General features: G+C 36.8%; 1 protein-coding gene and 1 long non-coding RNA gene across 2 annotated transcripts in view; one reads left to right on the top strand and one right to left on the bottom strand.

Moving 5' to 3' along the window:
* The window catches only part of LOC134670037 (uncharacterized), a 366,992-nt gene that overhangs the window by 255,100 nt on the left and 93,663 nt on the right, over positions 1–18,229 (bottom strand). The window contains exon 2 of the long non-coding RNA XR_010099005.1: positions 8,391–8,456. This is a non-coding gene — a long non-coding RNA (uncharacterized LOC134670037). The remainder of the gene's footprint in view (positions 1–8,390; positions 8,457–18,229) is intronic.
* On the top strand, positions 386–6,297 carry LOC134670005 (proteoglycan 4-like). Its single transcript, XM_063527651.1, has 4 exons — positions 386–636; positions 3,513–4,654; positions 4,697–5,256; positions 5,635–6,297. Exons 1-4 carry the CDS (start codon positions 437–439, stop codon positions 5,824–5,826), a joined length of 2,094 nt encoding a protein of 697 aa, XP_063383721.1. The 5' UTR covers positions 386–436; the 3' UTR covers positions 5,827–6,297.

Below are 18,229 nucleotides of genomic sequence, written 5' to 3' on the forward strand. Positions count from 1 at the left end.
ATCTTTTTTATTTTGCCATATAAAAACAAGAATGTCGTATCAGGCTAAGGATCCCTTAGCCGCATATAACCTTTTTGTTTTTTGTTACTGTCAAAGGACGCGCGCATTTGGGCGGGCCACCTGATGCGTCCGCCCAGACGGGGTAGTCAGCGAAAACCGCGGCACCGAATGCACGCTGGCATAAGCCGCGAACTTTTCCGACGAGAGCTTTTTTAAGTAGTTCGGATGAACTCACTAGTTCTTTTTTCAAAAATCAAACCCGCTGCGGCCTAAAACTTTTAACCTGCTTGCATTTGTTTCTGTTTATTGTGACTTCAGTGGTCTATTACTGTTTTTTATTGAGTGATAAGTAAACTTTTTTGACACTTTAGTTCACAAGTTCTGTGGTATTAAGAAGTTAGAGAAAAAATTTGATTGGACTTAGTTAAGGAATACAATGGACGATTCTTCGCTGTGTTATAATTACAATAATGAGAAAATAACTATAAAGATTTCAAAGGACTTAAATAACCAAAATTGGCTAGTTAATCGATGCCAGACAAGTCGGTGCAAACATAATAAAAGAAAGAGTTTAAAAAAAGCGCAAAAAAAGGCGCCTAAGACGAAACCATCTTTAAAAGTCCGCCTGCCGATTAAGTGAGTAAAAGTAGGAAGGGGCGTTTGCATCTGCACCTAAATGCCTCTAGATCAGTTTTTTTATTTAGTTTTTATAAATAGTTGTTAAACAAGGTTAATTTTTAGTAATTTTTTTTAAATCTTTATGTAATCTTTTTTTATAAGTATAAAGATATTATATTTAATTTCACGCTTAGAAATACCTTTAATGACATAAAAAAATACAAAGAGGTTAGGCTTTGATTTTGAATTTTAAATTTTCACTTGATAATATGTAAGTAATAATAATGTATTTCAAGGCCTAATCAGTAATGTATTATAAGTAGATTATTACTTTATGTGGTATTTTTTTATAGAGCTCGATTGTTATGACGAGCTTGCTCGTTAAAAAAAGAGAAATGTAAATTGTTTTTGTCTATTTTTATTTTCAAGTAAGTAATAGTATTATATTATAACGGCTTATGTAAAGTAAATTTTAAACAAAAAAAATGTTTAATACATTATCAGTTCTTACAGTGCTTATACAAGAGCACAAAAGCTCAAGGTCAGTGGCACCCTGACCTTGTTTTGCGTTGCATAAGCACCATTATATTTATCTTTCTCGGTAAAAAAGAATACAGTTTTTTGTCTAAATACAGTATGTAACTGACCGAAAAGTAATTACTCAAACCCGTTAATGTTTAGGTCATACTAACCCATTTTTACTATGGGACCAACCCCGAATTCGCGAAAAAAAGAATTTACTCCCCCATAGGAAATTTCAACATCACACCATCAGAATTTATGATCATTCAATTTTTTTCCACGTTTTCGGGGTTGGTCCCATAGTAAAAGTTGCTCAGTATGACCTAACAATTAACGGCTTTCAGTAATTGCTTTTCGTTCAGTTACAACATACAGTATGCATTGTCTTTTTTTTGTTTCAAGTTTTTTTAAAACGCTAACCGCTATAGCTATAGATGGTCAAGATTCAAATTTTCTATGAGATGATATCCCTTCGCGCCTACATTTTTCAAATTTGCCGCCTTTTTCTACTGACAAGATCTGCTTGACCAAGTATATATTAATAGCTATATTTTTTGATAATATGTATGCTAGTTTTGAAAGTATTTATTTATGGGCCAATAAGTAGTTGCCTGAAAATAAATATTTTCATTTCATTTCATTCCATAGCGAAACGTTTTTAAAATTTATCTGATATATGAATATTGAATATATGATATTATCTTTCGATTTCAACGTGTTACATAATTTATATGTATTATAATGGGGTATTCGCTTGTAACTAATATTCCTCATTATATTGTCTATAACCTCTGCCATTAACTAAAAACTTTCAAACTCATTTTCACTCCAAAGGGTATGCACCTACTTAATCAGGTCATAAGTTCTGTCATAAAGGTTTTTACTTATAAAAAAGTTATAAACAGTACAGCTCCCTTATTCTTATAAGTATATATAGTAACAGCACCAGTCATGGGACATTTAAGAGGAAATTTGGAGTATTTATGACATTTCCCGTATACATGTAAATGGCCTACCGCTTAGCGTGTTAAAAGATGAAAGTCCTATCCGTCTTTCATGTTTTAGGTGTGTTGTATGAAAGATACAGCAATTAGTTTCCACATATTTAACAAATTAAAACTATGCTTTTTTTCTCCAGTCATGGACACCAAGCTCCAGTAATGGGCCCCCGGTAATGGACGTGGATCCAGTAATGGGCCCCCTATAATGGACATTGCTCTATCAGTATAAAATATTGAAATGGGGAATAAGTTACGACAAAAAAATCAATTTTTGGTATAAGCTTTTATAGCTGAATGTATTTTTCTTTCCACAGCCAATTATTATTGTATTAGATCCATCGAGAAATTCTAATATACCCAAACACAATTAGTTAGGGTTTATTGCGATAAAGTTCCCATGGCCACCTCCTGTCTCCATCATCAGATTAGGTCCATGTTATCATAATATTGCTTTATCATCCGATTTGCATACTTAATTACGTACTTACACAAAATTTCAACTGAATCGGAAATCGAAAACTGGCTCAAATTCAGCTACCAAGATTGGACCCACACTAACTAACAGGGCAAGTTAAATAAAAGTTTGGAAAAACGATATTAATTTATCCGAAGTCCGAGAATACCTCCTGATTGACGTATTTCGTAACTACATTTTACTTCTGTATTGTTTAAACATGAAATTATGGCATGGCAAGCATCATTCTGTCAATTGTCCCATCATAGGAGGTACGCAGTTTTACAGCTCCTATAATGGGATTGGGCCAAATACCACTATTTTTTTACATCTGTGGAGTCACAACATAGTGTGTTGTATACCTTATCTCATGGTAAATTCAATTAACAAAACACATTATAGTTTTCATCAAGTATTAATTAATTGAAATTTAATAAATTAACTCACCTCTCTTAGCGAAGTTGTTAAGAATTCGTAGTGGTATTTTTTTCAGTGACACGATAACTTTTGGGTTGACGCCAATTTCTTAAAAAGCAACCAAATTTAATGAAACTTCAAACTGAAACAGCTCTAGGACTCTTATTTATGATAATATACAGCCAGTGTTTATAAACTACGTTTAGATACTTATTTTAGAGGAATTATGTTTTTTTGTCCCATTACTGGTTCCACGCGCATTATAGGGTATACTACTATATATATGTAGGTGTAATGCTTATTTAATGCCGAATTTTACAATAACGGGATTAGGGCAATAATTATTGGTCTATAATTTCTTCTCTTGAAAATAAATAAATTTTTGGTTAGCTAATGTCTTTCAGGTGGTTCATATTGCCCGTAGCTCTATGTTCTATCTTGCATGCTTGCAACGAAAGTAACGTAAACATTGTTTTGTACAATGTGTTTTTATTTTGCAGAATTTGGGACGCCATGCAAGAACAGAATGCACAGTTTAGAACGCCGACAACCAGAACGGCTGGACATCGGTCCTCCCAATCATCAGCTCCACCGGCGACATTATCCATGCCTTCGAGTCCCACGAGCTTGAGAATGATGCGCCATCCCATCCCGACCAGCAAGGGCCGGACCTCCTTCGCTGATAAAATGGACCCGATTGTTAAGGTCCCTAAAGTAATATTACCACCAAAAACGACATTTCAAAGGGCGACCAATATGCCACTCATACCTGGAGATATACCTCCAACTAAAGCGCCCGCAAATGATCCAGAAAAAAATAAAACTGAAGAATCGATAGTTGCAAATAGCCCTAAAACACTTAAGTTCTTGTTAAAAAGTAGTAGTATAGAATCTTCAATGCCCATTAAGCACAAGTTACCGATTACAATTTTTCCACACAAGGGCAGTTACATCAAAAAACCAACAAACAAAGAGAATACTCGTATACAAACAACTGTTGAACAAGAAACCCAAACTGAAAAATGTTTGGTTGTAACTGAGGAAGAGATTCACATCCTAGAGATAGTAAAGAACAGTGGCTTGTCGAGTGATGAACTACAGAATCAACTTGTCAATTACAAGAAGGATAAAGAAAAGAAAAACGATAATAAAGCTGTAATAGAGTTAGAAGATGATTCTGAAGAAGATGCAAATGATTTGTATGCCAAAGTAATGAAGCACAGTACTAACAATAAGTTTGTGCTCAATAAAATTGCTAAGATATTCCAAAAAAGCAACAGTTTATCCAGTAAGCCATCGACGACTCCTCACGAACCGCCATCCAACTCCCCTTCTGCATCTACAGCCCCCATTACTGCAGTTGGTGCTCCATCAGAGTGCTCGAAGCCGAGCCCCACCACTGCAGTTGGTGTTCCGTCAGAATGCACTATGCCGAGCCTCGCCACTACAATTGAAGCTCCGTCAGAGTGCACTATGCCGAGCCCCACCACTGCAGTTGGTGCTCCGTCAGAGTGCACTATTCCGAGCCCCATGACTGCATCAGTTGGTGCTCCGTCAGAGTGCACTATGCCGAGCCCCATGACTGCATCAGTTAGTGCTCCATCAGAGTGCACTAAGCCGAGCCCCATAACTGCATCAGTTGGTGGTCCATCAGAGTTTACCATGCCGAGCCCTATCACTGCAGCTCGTGCTGATACATTAAAACCCGCATTAAATCCGCATAATTTAGAGGCCAACGATCTACAAAAAGGAATTGCGGTTTCAGCTATGTTACTTCAGATGGGTTTACGCATTGTTCGAATAGAACCGCAGACCCAAGGAACTCAAACAGAAGAAAATAGAGAAAACAATAAAAAACGGAAACTCCAATCTACGACCAATGAGACCCAAACTGTTAATGAATTGAGGGGTCATTATGAGCAGAACGTTCAACGTGCGCCTGTGGTTCCCATCCGACCGGGTCAGGAGATGCCTGCGCTGATGTCCCAAATGCAGGATGTACCAGTATTCCAGCCGCACAATCCGCCGCGACAGCAGCAACCACAACAGCAACGACAGCAAACTCAGCAGTATGCCTCTGAGCATATCGAGCGGCCGGCGCAGTACTACCCGCATGTGAGCGGGGTGATGGCGCACCAGCGTGTTCAAAATACTGCGACGAGGAACCCTCATTTGAGTTCAATAGCAGCACTTAACCCCTTTGAGCAAAATCGAAATAACAATACATCCAGTACATCACAAACAGTAAGTATATTTCGTTCCTATTGTCGCACTCCAGAGGATATTTTTTAGTATTACTACGTTCATAAACAACTTGACTGATTTTTTTGAATAATATATTTGCGAAAATAACTCTGTCGAGGTGCTTATTACCTCTTCACGCTTAAACCGCTAAACCGATTAAGATAGAATTTGTTATGAAGACAATTTGAGGCCCAGATAAGAAAATTTTTATCAGTTTCGGAGAGCCTAGCCATTTTCAAGCACTAACATGTCGCGCGAGTGACTAAAAATATATAAGTAAACCCGTAAATTAGCTTAAAGTTAGTATGTCTCACTATAGTTTAAATTCGATTACCTCCTGGTAAAAGTATTCACTTTAGCACGTTTCTTTGTTCACAGCCAGTCCAAATGCAGAGTCCAGCCCAGATGTACCCCACTAATCAAAGGAGGCAGAGCGGACTCGGGCAGTCCCACCACTCGCGAGTGATGTCCACCCACGAGGCCAACATGCATGGCTCGCAGCAACCGTGCTGGGGCTACACGCATTATTACGATATTCAGGGCTACGAGTATCCTCAGAGACACCAGTAATCTTTCCTGATCTTTTGCAAGGGGTATATGTACAGATGTGTCATTGTGTCCATCTGATCCTGTTGGTGGTCATGTCAATGTATGGCGGGAATCAGGCAAATATGAGTACTGTACGTAGTTGTAAAAACTATATATTTTTACATAATTACTAACCATATATTATTACTATACGCCATAAGCTATGTATAATTTTCAATGTTGTGAAGTAGTATAATTCAGGCTTAAATGGAAAATTAAATTTTCTGGTCACATGTACAATTGTACATAATTAAAATTAAAATGTTTGTTAGAATTAAGTACAGCTTCAATAAATGTTTATCTTCTTGTACATTTTTTCTTGTATGTATTCATTAATTTGCAATATTCTAAAAAAAAAACTCTATAAATCTACACTAAAATTTAACTACAAATAGACTACAAACCACAAGTTAGTAATAAAATATCTCCGCTATTGAAATTGGTGAACTCATATTTGCTGTGTATCAATGCTACAGATGTGCTACCGCATCTTATAGTACCCTAACCCTAGGCTTCCCAAAATTTGTACTCGTAGGTACTTAAGCCCCCATTCGCACAGCTTTTTCAACGCGCGTTAAAAAAGCGCTTGAATCTATCCGCACTCTAAATTCGATTTAACGACCAAGGCTTAAAGTTAAAATCCAACAACGCTTGATAAAAAGCGCCACCGCTGTCGTGTGAATACATACATGGCTATCCATTTGTGTCATTCAAACGCTTTTTTAACGCGCGCTGAAAAAGCTGCCGTGCGAATAGGGCCTTAATGTTTGTGCGGAACTTATCAGAGAGAGGTAACAAAACGGATGGCTGCGTTCCCAGTTTTAATACTTTTAGTGCACACTCTTCGCATCAAGTCCAGCGAAGTTTGGTCTACGATTACGCATTTTTCTTACTGACGTCGAGTTCAAATCTATATTGGTTCACTGGATATGGAGGTGTGTGTATATGTGAATAGCAGGCCAGGATTATTGAGGGTGCCACTGCATCAATGGACCGGATTACAGAGATGGAAATTTGGTAACGTAATGGACGCATCGAAAGCGAGGACAGGTATTTATATCATTTCATAGAACGAATGTTTCTGTGATAGAGTCGTGCCTGAAATAGAATATGGAATGAAATTATTCGACACAAAGAGATGTGTCCAGGTATGTCTATTCGTGCCGATATATTTAGTTTAATATTTAGTTTCGTGGTTGAGCTCGTTTATTTTAAATACAGTCAAATAAATACCTTCTTTAAACAATAAAAAGACTTAAAATAGAAAATACAAACTAAAATTAAAAACTAAGCTTGAAAATAAACTATAAATAGAAAATTTGCCCTAAATCGCCGTCTATTATATTGGCAGAGTGCCCAGAAGGCTGGCAGCATTGCCACGTTGTATGGGATGGGAATTAAATGCTGATCAGCTGCGCTAGATATGATTTGGTTGTTGTTTTTTGGATTTTTGTATAAATTTGCGAACTGCGGTATTCGCGGTAGGTCCTCATTAATCCGACGCTGACTGCGAGACTCACAACCAAATACTCGCACCCCTTTTCCGCTCTGCTGACCTAAATGCCTATTTCCAATTAACTTCAACATAAATGTAATTAGTCGGGTTACATACATACAGAAAATAAAAGTTGCCTTTTCAGTTTCCGAAAGTTTAGGATAACTTGTGATGACCCTGAAGCTTAATTTCTAATTTAATTATAGTTTTGAGAATTTTCCCCGTGTAGAGATATTGCTTGCCAAATTTCATAGTTCTAGGTCAAAGGGAAGTACCCTATGTGTTTTGATTCCCTTGACAGTGTTGAAATACAATGGTGCGTGACTTTACGAGCATCCCAGATCTTATCGAACGGCTAGTTTAAACTGCAGTCTGTTAGTTCATTCTGTACTGAAATCTGTATTAATTATTTTGCTTGGTCGCAGAGCGTGCATCGTCAAAGGACACAAATAATATCGGACCACAAAGGACAAATAATCAGAGAAATGCATTCCTACGATTGAGTGAATTTAATTTATCTTTCATAGAGTATTATGACAGAAGTTGAGATAAAGATAACTAATTGTGTTACTGCCACTGTTACTGTCATCTTAGATTTCTGGTATTTGCATTGAACAAGTCAATTAAAGATGTTTTCAATTGCCCAAAAATACCCCTACATATTACTTTTGCCCTACATATTACTTTTGTATTTGTAACTAAACTAATTAAACATAAACAATAATAACTATGATGTGACTACAGATTGCTCGCATTATTATAGGTACTTATCTTGTGATTATTTATCTTGAAATCCGAATGCGGCGGTTATCAGCATAAATAATTGACTCAAGTTAGACCGGGCCGTGTCCGGGCCGGAGCTTCCGGCGCTTACTTTTCTATAACATACAGGCAATCACGTGATGCTTTCCATAGAAAACGATGCGCCGGAAGCTCCGGCCCGGAGACGGCCCGGTTTAACGCGAGTCATCCTTATAACCCGTGCTTAGCTATCGCATTGTGTGGCGTTTGCTATGATGTAACAAAGTATGAAGTGACACTTCTGTGTCACTTTATTACTTTGACATAAAGTGCCCATGTCGATTACTAGTGCAGCGTCGAGCACTTTTACTTCTGCCTTAATCTTCGCTTTCAAAATAAATCCTATGATGTAACAAACATAATATACCCACTATTACCCATGGACTAATTTAGAGTACCGCAAAATAAAAGGATTAATTACTGGATTACAGGACCTAAAGTAAGTACTCGTCAAGTACCTATAACGGATTTAGCACTGATTGACTAGTACGTTATCTTTTCGCGGATTAGCAAAGTAATATTTTTGGTTTTAATAAGCACATAAAGTAATTTCAAAATTAGCAATTAAAATTTTATTTGCGTTACTCTAAATTTGTCCATGAGATGAGTTTAGTTGGCAGAGCAGTCATGAGTGTAGTTGGCATCAACTTATTGCTCGTCAACCACGGCCTTGTCAAAGGTTGAATCCAATTTGACTGCAGGTTGAGATGAGATTTCACTGCACTCTAACGTGCACCTAATTGACAGAGATATACGGTTAAATATCGAGTGCTCGTCGTAACTAGGGCCGTGTGATGCTCCTGATGTGAGTTCCTGTGAATGACAATCACAATAGGCATGATGACAAATTTTGAAATCCTTTTTAGGGTTCCGTACCCAAAGGGTAGGACCCCGTTATTAACACTCCGGTGTCCGTCCGTCTCTCAGTCTGTCTGTCACCAGGCTGTAACTCATGAACCGTGATAGCTAGGCAGTTGAAATTTTCACAGCGAACGTGATTTTTTTGAAGTTTTTTGCGTTGGTAACATTCCATTTCTAACCGCAGCTGCACTACCGGTACTGAACGCGTCGCTGTCATTGTCAATTTTTATAGTAAAATTGACAGTAAGGCAGCTGCGGTTAGAAATGGAATGGAATGGAATGGAATGTTACCCTAATGGTACCAACGGACCCCTTCATTTGCGAGTCGATTCGAAAAACAGAGTCTCTGTTGGGTATAAAACGGTTGTAAAACCTAGGTACGAGTTGAAATGCAATGTTATCATTTTACACCACAAAAGGCAAGTTAAAATAACCCCTAATTGGCACTAATACGCGAACTGTATAATATATAATGGTTGCGTAAGTTTGCGCTTTTATCCTCACCTAGTATTATTTGTCACTGTCGCACCTACTTACTGGAAAGTGACGGCAAGCAAACAGACGAGAAACGCGCGACCGTCACAGACACCCTTGGCTACTTACCTAATGCGCAAACAACTTCGAAGAGCAACTATCAAACATGAATGCGGTGTCTGCCAACTCTACTCCATAAGGTTTTCTCTTGAAACTTATTGCAAGAGAATACGGCAAGCAACTGAATGTGTTCGAATGTTACTTACGGTCTTTTTCCTTAGGGGCAAAGCTGGCACTCTAATTACGCCTTCATTGGAGTAAAAGAGAAAGATCCCCGCAATTTGCGAAATTCGGTTTACGCGGTAGCCCCTTATAGTTGTGTTTGCTCAGAGCAAAAAAATGTCAACCACGGCGTTGCATGAATAAGAGATTTCCTTTAGCAGGATTGGTCCTTAGGACCCAAGGATGGATTTAAGAAGTAGAGCCACCCAGATTTTTGATGCAGGTGGGGGGGGGGGGGGGGGGGGGTTTAAGCGCCTGCGACGTTTGAGGTTAATAATTTTTTAAGTTTAGGTTCTAAGTCAAGTTTAGTATCATTTTCAACTAAATCAAAGATGTAGACATAGATTTCATCGAAATCCGTTCAGCGTTTATTGATTTCCCATACAATCCTACACCTTACCTTTCATTTTTAAGGTATTTTTTGGAATAAAAACTATCCTATGTTCTTCCCCGGCACTGAAAGTATCTCTATACCAAATTTTATCTAAATCGGTTCAGCGGTTATTGAATCCCCATACAAATTTCCTCCTCCCTTTTCACACCCTTAAGGGATGATTATTGAGATTAAAAGTATGCTATATTATTCCCTGGGACTCAAACTATCTCTGTACCAAATTTTAACTAAATTGGTCCAGCAGTTTAAGCGCGAAGAGGCATTTAAAAAAAAGTATTTTTTTCATATTTTATGTGTTTTTACTTCGGAATGGTGTCATTATGATATCAGAAATGAATTCGGCACCCTCGATTTATACGGAAACGATACCAAACTTGACCTAGTAGCTTAAATGATACAGATATCAAGATCAAGTTGAGAGCCCCCCCCCCTAAAAATTTACATAAAAAATCTCGATGGCTCCACTTCTTGAATCCATCCCTGGGTCCTAAGGACCAATCCTGCCAAAGGAAATCTCTTGTTCATGCAACGCCGTAAATGAGCTCCAGCGCCAATCCGCTATTAGTACTTACTCGTATTATGAACTTAGGTACATGTGTGGTTTGCTAGTGGGAAAGTTTGTGGAGCTAAGATGTTGAAGTTTTGTAAGTTCAACATGATCGCCAGTTATATTACTACCAGAAATCTAAACATAAGATACTTAGTCTGTGGGGCTTAGTTAATAGTTATGTATAATATTTCGGAGCCAGTTAGGTACAGCGGCAGGGTTACATATCAGAATACCGAAAATCGATTTACCTAATGTTGAATCACCTGTGCTCGTTTCACCTATTTTTTTAAATACCTAATGATCAATTAACCTAAGCTCATAACACCTAATGAACGAATTACCTATTGCACGTTTCACCTACAATTGGTTTACCTAAGCTCAGAATACCTATGCTTGATTTACCTAAAATTGAAATACCTAATACTCGAAATATCTAAAGCTAATATACCTAATATACGAAACACCTAATCTTGATATACCTAATGCACGAAATACCTAAACTCGTTATGCCTAATGATCGAATTGCCTAAACTTAACATACCTACTGCACGAATTACCTAAAGTCGGTATACCTAATGATCAAATTACCTAAAGTTAACATACCTAATGAACGAAATACCTAAATTCGATATACCTAATACACGAAATACCTGAAGTCGATGCACTTAATGAACGAAATATGTACCTAAAATCAAAAACATACCTAATTATTGTTTAGTAGAATATTATTAGGACATACAACATTTGGTATAATTTTTTTAGCAAAATCATTCAATTGACTTACTATTTTTTATTATAAATTATAAGATTAGGTCTAGTCATTTGCCAGAGTCGAGATAGGTGCGACGACGAGCAAAGCAAGGAGGAGCGTGTTAGGTAAACTGCGACCAAACAGTGCCAAAACCGACTTTTATTTAATCGTCATGATGTTAACTTACAAAAATTAAATTTTTGATAAGATAAGGTAACTAATTTTGTATTAAAATTACAAAATCATTCCACTACCTAAAAAGTAGCGTTTCAAAAAGTGTATTTTTAAGTTATTATCCAAACAAACAGTTTCTACTGTAAGGTTGGGAAATCGTATGATTTATTGGGTGTAGTTGCCACTTTATCATTCGGCAAAATGATATTAATTTTGTACTAGGTATATAGACTTTAGGTATTCCGTGCATTAGGCATATCGACATTAGGTAATTCGTTCAGGAAGGATATCAACTTTAGGTATTTCGTGCGATAGGTTTAACAGTTTTAGGTATTTCATCCATTAGGTAAATCAAGTTTAGGTACATCGTTCATTAGGTATATCAGCGTTAGGTGTATCGTCCATTAGGTATATCAGCTATAGGTGATTCGTGCATTAGGTATAATAGCTTTAGGTGAAACGTGTAGTAGGTAAAACGTGCATTAGGTATATCGTGCATTAGGTGTTTCGTCCATTAGGTTATTTGAGCTTAGGTATTATAAACTTAGGTCAATCAATGTTTAGGTAAAATGATCGATAGGTAATTTAAAAATAGGTGAATCAAGCATAGGTGATTCAACATTAGGTAAATCAGTTTTCGGTATTCTGATATGTAACCCCTAGTTAGTAATAAGGGTGACCGGTTAGGAACCACTGAGCTAGAAGAGGCCTTTGCGAAGAGGCACACTGAATTGAGGGACATACTTACTCTGATCTAAAAATAAAATCAAATACTACAAATTCAGGATGAAAAGGCTAATATAATAAATAAACAAAAACCAACATAATAAAACTTAATACTAAATACTTAACCTAACTACAGGTAAAAAAATTGGCCTATTTCGCCGTCAACGGGCAGGGTGCCCAGAAGGCTGGCCGCATTTCCTCGCTGTATTTCATTTAGTGTGTAAATATATGTAGGTACCTAATATACAGTACACCCACCATACATAATTACATACCCACCCACTATACCCCCGGTTGCAAATGTGAATGTGATTTAATATATGTATATGCATTCTGTTAGTACAAAAAAACCGTAATTGTTAAAACGGGTATCAAGTAAAGTAACTCTATTTGCAGTTATTTTCAAAAATCAGGAAATTTTTCGGTGATGAGTTTTTCGACAAAAGACCGGCAGTAAAAACCTGAAACCAACACCTTTTTAATAATCCTAGCTTGCGCGTGAATAAACCGACCTACCTACCCACTCCACTCTAGATAACATAACGTCTAACTACCCACTCTTATAGCTCCTCTATACGTTGGCCAAACGCTCCGCCAACGCTTGGCCCATGAGTTGGTCGGAACGCTACTACACGTGGCCACGTATTCGTCATTTTTAATTTTTAAAAACACAAAAAGCATGAGCGTCCACCCTCGACCGCGCCCGAGCACGCACTGCCGATTGGGCCACGTGTAGATGCGTACCGCAATCGCTTGGCCAATCCCTTTGATGTGCGGCCGAAAAACCGACACCGCGGCCAACTCATCGCCATCCCGCGCGGCAAAAGCCAACCGACGCCAATACCCCCTCTACACGTTGTCCCAACATATTGGACCAATAGGTTGGGCCAACGTGTAGACGAGCCATTACACCTGCGCCTTGTATAAAATACTATAACTACAATTTATGTCTCATTATAGCCAACGTGATACAGATCAGATGTTTATGTCGAACCTAAATGTGATATTGATACCGACGCTATTATGTGTTTATGTGTAAATGTCAGCGATTTAAGTGTGAAGAGGTAACAGACACACATAATTACCTTAGCATTTATAATGTGAGGAGGGAAGTGCAATTTAACTTAACGCAGACTAAGCAAGCACCTATTAAAAGTTCTTCCTCAGTTCTATAAATCAGGCATGCTTTTATATAGGTAACTATCCTCATCACAATGATGGTTGCAGTAACAAACTGATGTTATAAATAGTCTATCGTATCATGCGGCACTCTCGCACTAACATATTGGTTAGAAAGTGACGGCTACGATGACAGACGATAAAGCGCGACCATCTAAGGCCCGCAGTTTCATTTGATTTAGAAGCAAGTTTTTTCTCCTACTGCTCACTCTTCAGTCTTTCATGAATCTTATACTTATTTTACCCTCTCGTGTATCAAAGGAAACTCGTTATTCTTTGAGGCCAATAAAATCAGCTGCAATGGGTTTTATTTCTAAGAGAACTTTTAATTATTTGAAAGGTGAGCTTAGGTTAGGGAGATCTTACATAATACAGTGAAACCTGGTTAAGTGGGACCTGGATAAGTGAGAAACCTCTATAGCTGGGACTCATGGCGCGGTCCCTACACTTTAGCACTGAATTACCTCTGTTAGTGAGAAAAAACGAACCTCTATAACTGGGATTAGTTGTTGTGATTTTATAGTCACATTTACCTCTATAATTGAGACAGAGAGTGTATTTTACCTCTTTTACTGAGATTATATTTATAAGACTACATTTTCCTAATTGTTTTTTTTAATAATTTTATACGAATTACCTCTGTATCTGAGATAACGTCAATCTATGACCTCTCTAACTTGGACTTTATTGATCTATTTCCGTATTCTTACTAACTCTTAGTCTATCCACAAATCCGCATTTGCTTAATAGTGTCTTAACGACTTCAAGTTTCATTTAGTTACTTTATATAGTTTTCAAAACTATCGAAACGAAAGCTGAAATCTTTATAAGTAACAAGATAAAACAGAATTTCATTTAATAAATTTCTAAGACACAATGAAGTCACTATCAAATTTAATTGAAAAAAATCTATCCTTTGGAAAATCATTCAAAATAAATTCAAAGAAATATTTAAACAGACTTAAAAAGTATTTAGGGACAAGGATTATTTTACCTCAACATTTAAACATAATTACAAAATACCTTATCTTACCACCTCTATAACTGAGATATATCCTCTATTCTCACCTCTATTAATGGGACCCTCTATAAATGAGACAGAAATTTATTTGTACCTGGCTAACTGAGAACCTGGGTAAGTGAAATACCTCTTTAAGTGAGACAAATCTGCTCGTCCCTTGAAGTCTCACTTATCCAGGTTTCACTGTACATATATCGAATGGATAAACTTAGCTATCGATTCTTTTCCCATGCTAGTGATCGCTCAAAGATATATTGAAAAATATAATTATGTTGAAAGAATAAAAATTAAAAAATAATAGTTCAATTCTTATTTTTAAAGAGTATTTCGAGTAATTATAATTTGAGTAATATACATTTTTATTGAAACACTAAGCAAATAAATATAAATATAATATAAAAACTTATGGACCTTTTAGTTCATAAGTTTTTATATTATATTTATATTTTATATAGTATTTGAAACTTGGGTCTCATAACCTAGCGGTCATTTAAAATTATAATTTGAGTAATATAATTTTTTATTGAAACACTAAGCAAATAAATATAAATATAGTATAAAAACGTATGAACTAAAAGTAACTTTATAGTAAGTATCCTAAATGAATGAAAAAAAACATCCCTAAACCTAAACTACAATAAAAAATCACCCCTCGGCAAGGTGCCGTATTTGTGTGAACTTTATCATCGTCTCCAAAATAATACAAAAATATACCGAACACCAGTCTATGGGGTACTTATACGGAAGTCTGATTTTGGTACGAGTCTGTTAACAGCAAAAAATAAAAATCTCAACCCCGATATTAGGTTGTATATTAAATCGGCGGAAATAGTAAAATGAAAGCTACCCTTCATAACCTTCCAGTAAACCTTATTTTCCCCAGGAGTTCACATTTATGAGTTAAATGTAAAATAAAAATACGACGATGGAAAGGTAGTGGAAATTAAATCTTGCAGGGCCAGAGTTGTTTGCAAAACGTTTTGCGTCCATTGTGTACGAGCGTCCAGTATAAGTGACTCGAGGGTAGGTATTACGTACATGTTTTCAGGTGTCTAACTTTAGCTGGTTGTGTGTAGTGATGGGAATGGTTAGTCTTGTGAATAACCGGTTGTCGGAGCAACCGACACACGCCCCGGGCATTATGTCTGACGCACTCTCGTTCTGATGCAATTTTAAAGTAAATATCAGATAGTGAGGTGTTTTTGCTTATAGTGACTAAATATGGGGAGATTCGTGGTGGGCATTAATATACCAATTTGATTAATAATTTATCTAAGAGTCAGAAATAGCGAAATGAATAGCTATCGCTACTAAACAATTATAGGAATAACAAAGGAATCGTGTTCAAACTATTTTTTTGTTTTTTTATACCAACATAACTAATTTTAACTAGTATTTTTACATATCAGAGTATTACTTAAGAACACAATTTTTGATTTTTGAGAGTGTACCATAAAAGAGTTGATTTTTTAAATGAGGTACTGAAGGCAGCTAGCTGATCCCTACCTAAATAGGTAAATACCCTAAATGCCTCCTGATTTTTCCTAACTTGTTAATTAACTTTAATTCGCATTTACTCGAGATAAGTACATGAACAATTATTTATTTAATCGAATGACAGAAATATAGTAAGTGTCAAAATATTTTTTAGGCATTCAGCGATTCCATCGAGAGATGTAAAGTTAAGTTAAGAGATGTAATGTAAAGTTATGTACTTATTGGATTAAAATTTAAAATTTTAAGGAAATGAGCTAAAGTGGAATTCCAAAGCAAGTGTAAATCATTACAAAGATCACAATAACAATTTTCGAAATAAAAAAGTATTCTCGTCGTTATGGCCTTTATCTTCCTAACTAGCTCTTTATGCGTCTGGTTAGATGCAGTCAGTCGAGGCCTATTGATTTTCTATTACCTAAACATTTGAGAGGGAAGTTTGTCATTATCGTTTTATTAAACATCCCCTGCCGTTTCATACTTAATGTAATTACTTACTTATTGTCTGGCATATTAGGTACTACATTACCTAAAAGTACATGCAGTGCTTACCGGTATACATTTTCTTGTATGCCTTATTAAGATGGTAAAGTCAGTCCGAGATACGTTTGCAAAGATTTCGAAACCTAGAAATTATGACGTATAAATAACACTTGCACTGCGTGTGCTATCAAAATAGTTGTAGAGTTACATTGGTCTAACTCTAGTGGACGACCAAAAGTTCGCCGCGTAGCCAAGATGCCAATCGCTTACGCTCCGTAGCGATCGAAACGCAACTGTCACTGTCGCACTAATATGGAAGAGTGACAAAAAAAAAAAGTTTATTGCGCACAAAACAGGCAGTAGGTAGAGTACATAAATTGTTGTGACATCGGGTGGGTATGCAACATAGCATGGTTAAAATATAGTACCGAATTTCCAGGGGTCCCCGCACTAGGCTAGGCCTGTACCGCGGGAGACCAAGTATGCATTTGTATGTCATGACTTCATGAGTGATGGAGAGACATAATGCTTTTCGTTGTCGAAGCGATAGCGATTGTAACCTTGGCTAGGCTGGCAGAAACGTCATCACTTTAAATACTGACAGATTATAGAGTATGTGTCTGACCATGGGGCTTTAATTCCAGGGCTTGATTTTACTCGCTAAACTGAGCTACTTTTACTATGGGACCAACCCTAGTTAAAATCGGGGAAAAATTTTTGGCTTTTCCATAGAAAACGTCAACATCTGATCAGCCAAAATGTATGAAAAAGTAAAAAAATTTTTCGGGATTTTGGGGCTGGTGCCATAATAAAAGTAGCTCAGTTTAGCGAGTAGAATCGAGCCCTGGATTTAAAGCCCCATGGTCGGTAACACCCTGTATTCATAACAAAAACAGATCAAATTCATAACCTATTTGTAGAAATAATACGCCTTCTGGTTTTGTTTTAGGTATTGATAAGATAAAAACTACTACTAAGGCCGACTTGCACCATTCCACTAACCCGGGGTAAAGCGGTTAAACCTGGAGTTACCATGGTTACCAGTACAATTTGACATTGGGTTAACAGTTTAATCGCTTAACCCTGGGTTAGTGAAATGGTGCATGTCGGCCTAAGTATAACTAGGGGAGAGCGGGGTTAAACGTGCCGGAGGTAAGTTGATCCGAATGGAATAGGAACGCAAGTAAACCATGGAGCGATTCCTAAGATGTTTGTCGCGAAAAGTCAGACCACTGTGCGGTTGCAGGAGCCGTTTTCGTTGCTTCCATTATAGTAGAATAGTAGTTATGGAAAATAAATCAAAAACGAGGGCACGGCATAACGAAGCCCAAGGATAATCACATTTTTGCTTTGGATTTTTTTTACTATCTGTTGATAGTACACAACAAATTAGCATATATTTCGATGAACTGCAAAATACTCTTTTAGCGTGTGTGAACTGAGATTTAAATATTTTAATTTAAAATTTTTTATTTATTTTTTCTATTTGGTAAATAAATTATAAATTTTAGCAACGGAACAACCCGCCCCTTAGCGGGGTTAGTTGTTCCGTTCCGACCTATCTCATAAAAAAAAATCTGGTAAAAAAACTGTTTAACGATGCACAAAATAATATCGCTACTCAGAAACGCAAATAATCATTATTTAATATAGCGCAACCCACATACCTTATTCACACTGTTTTCATAGATCAAATTTGT

This window comes from Cydia fagiglandana, chromosome 13 (assembly GCF_963556715.1).
Source record: "Cydia fagiglandana chromosome 13, ilCydFagi1.1, whole genome shotgun sequence".
Lineage (NCBI taxonomy): Eukaryota > Metazoa > Arthropoda > Insecta > Lepidoptera > Tortricidae > Cydia > Cydia fagiglandana.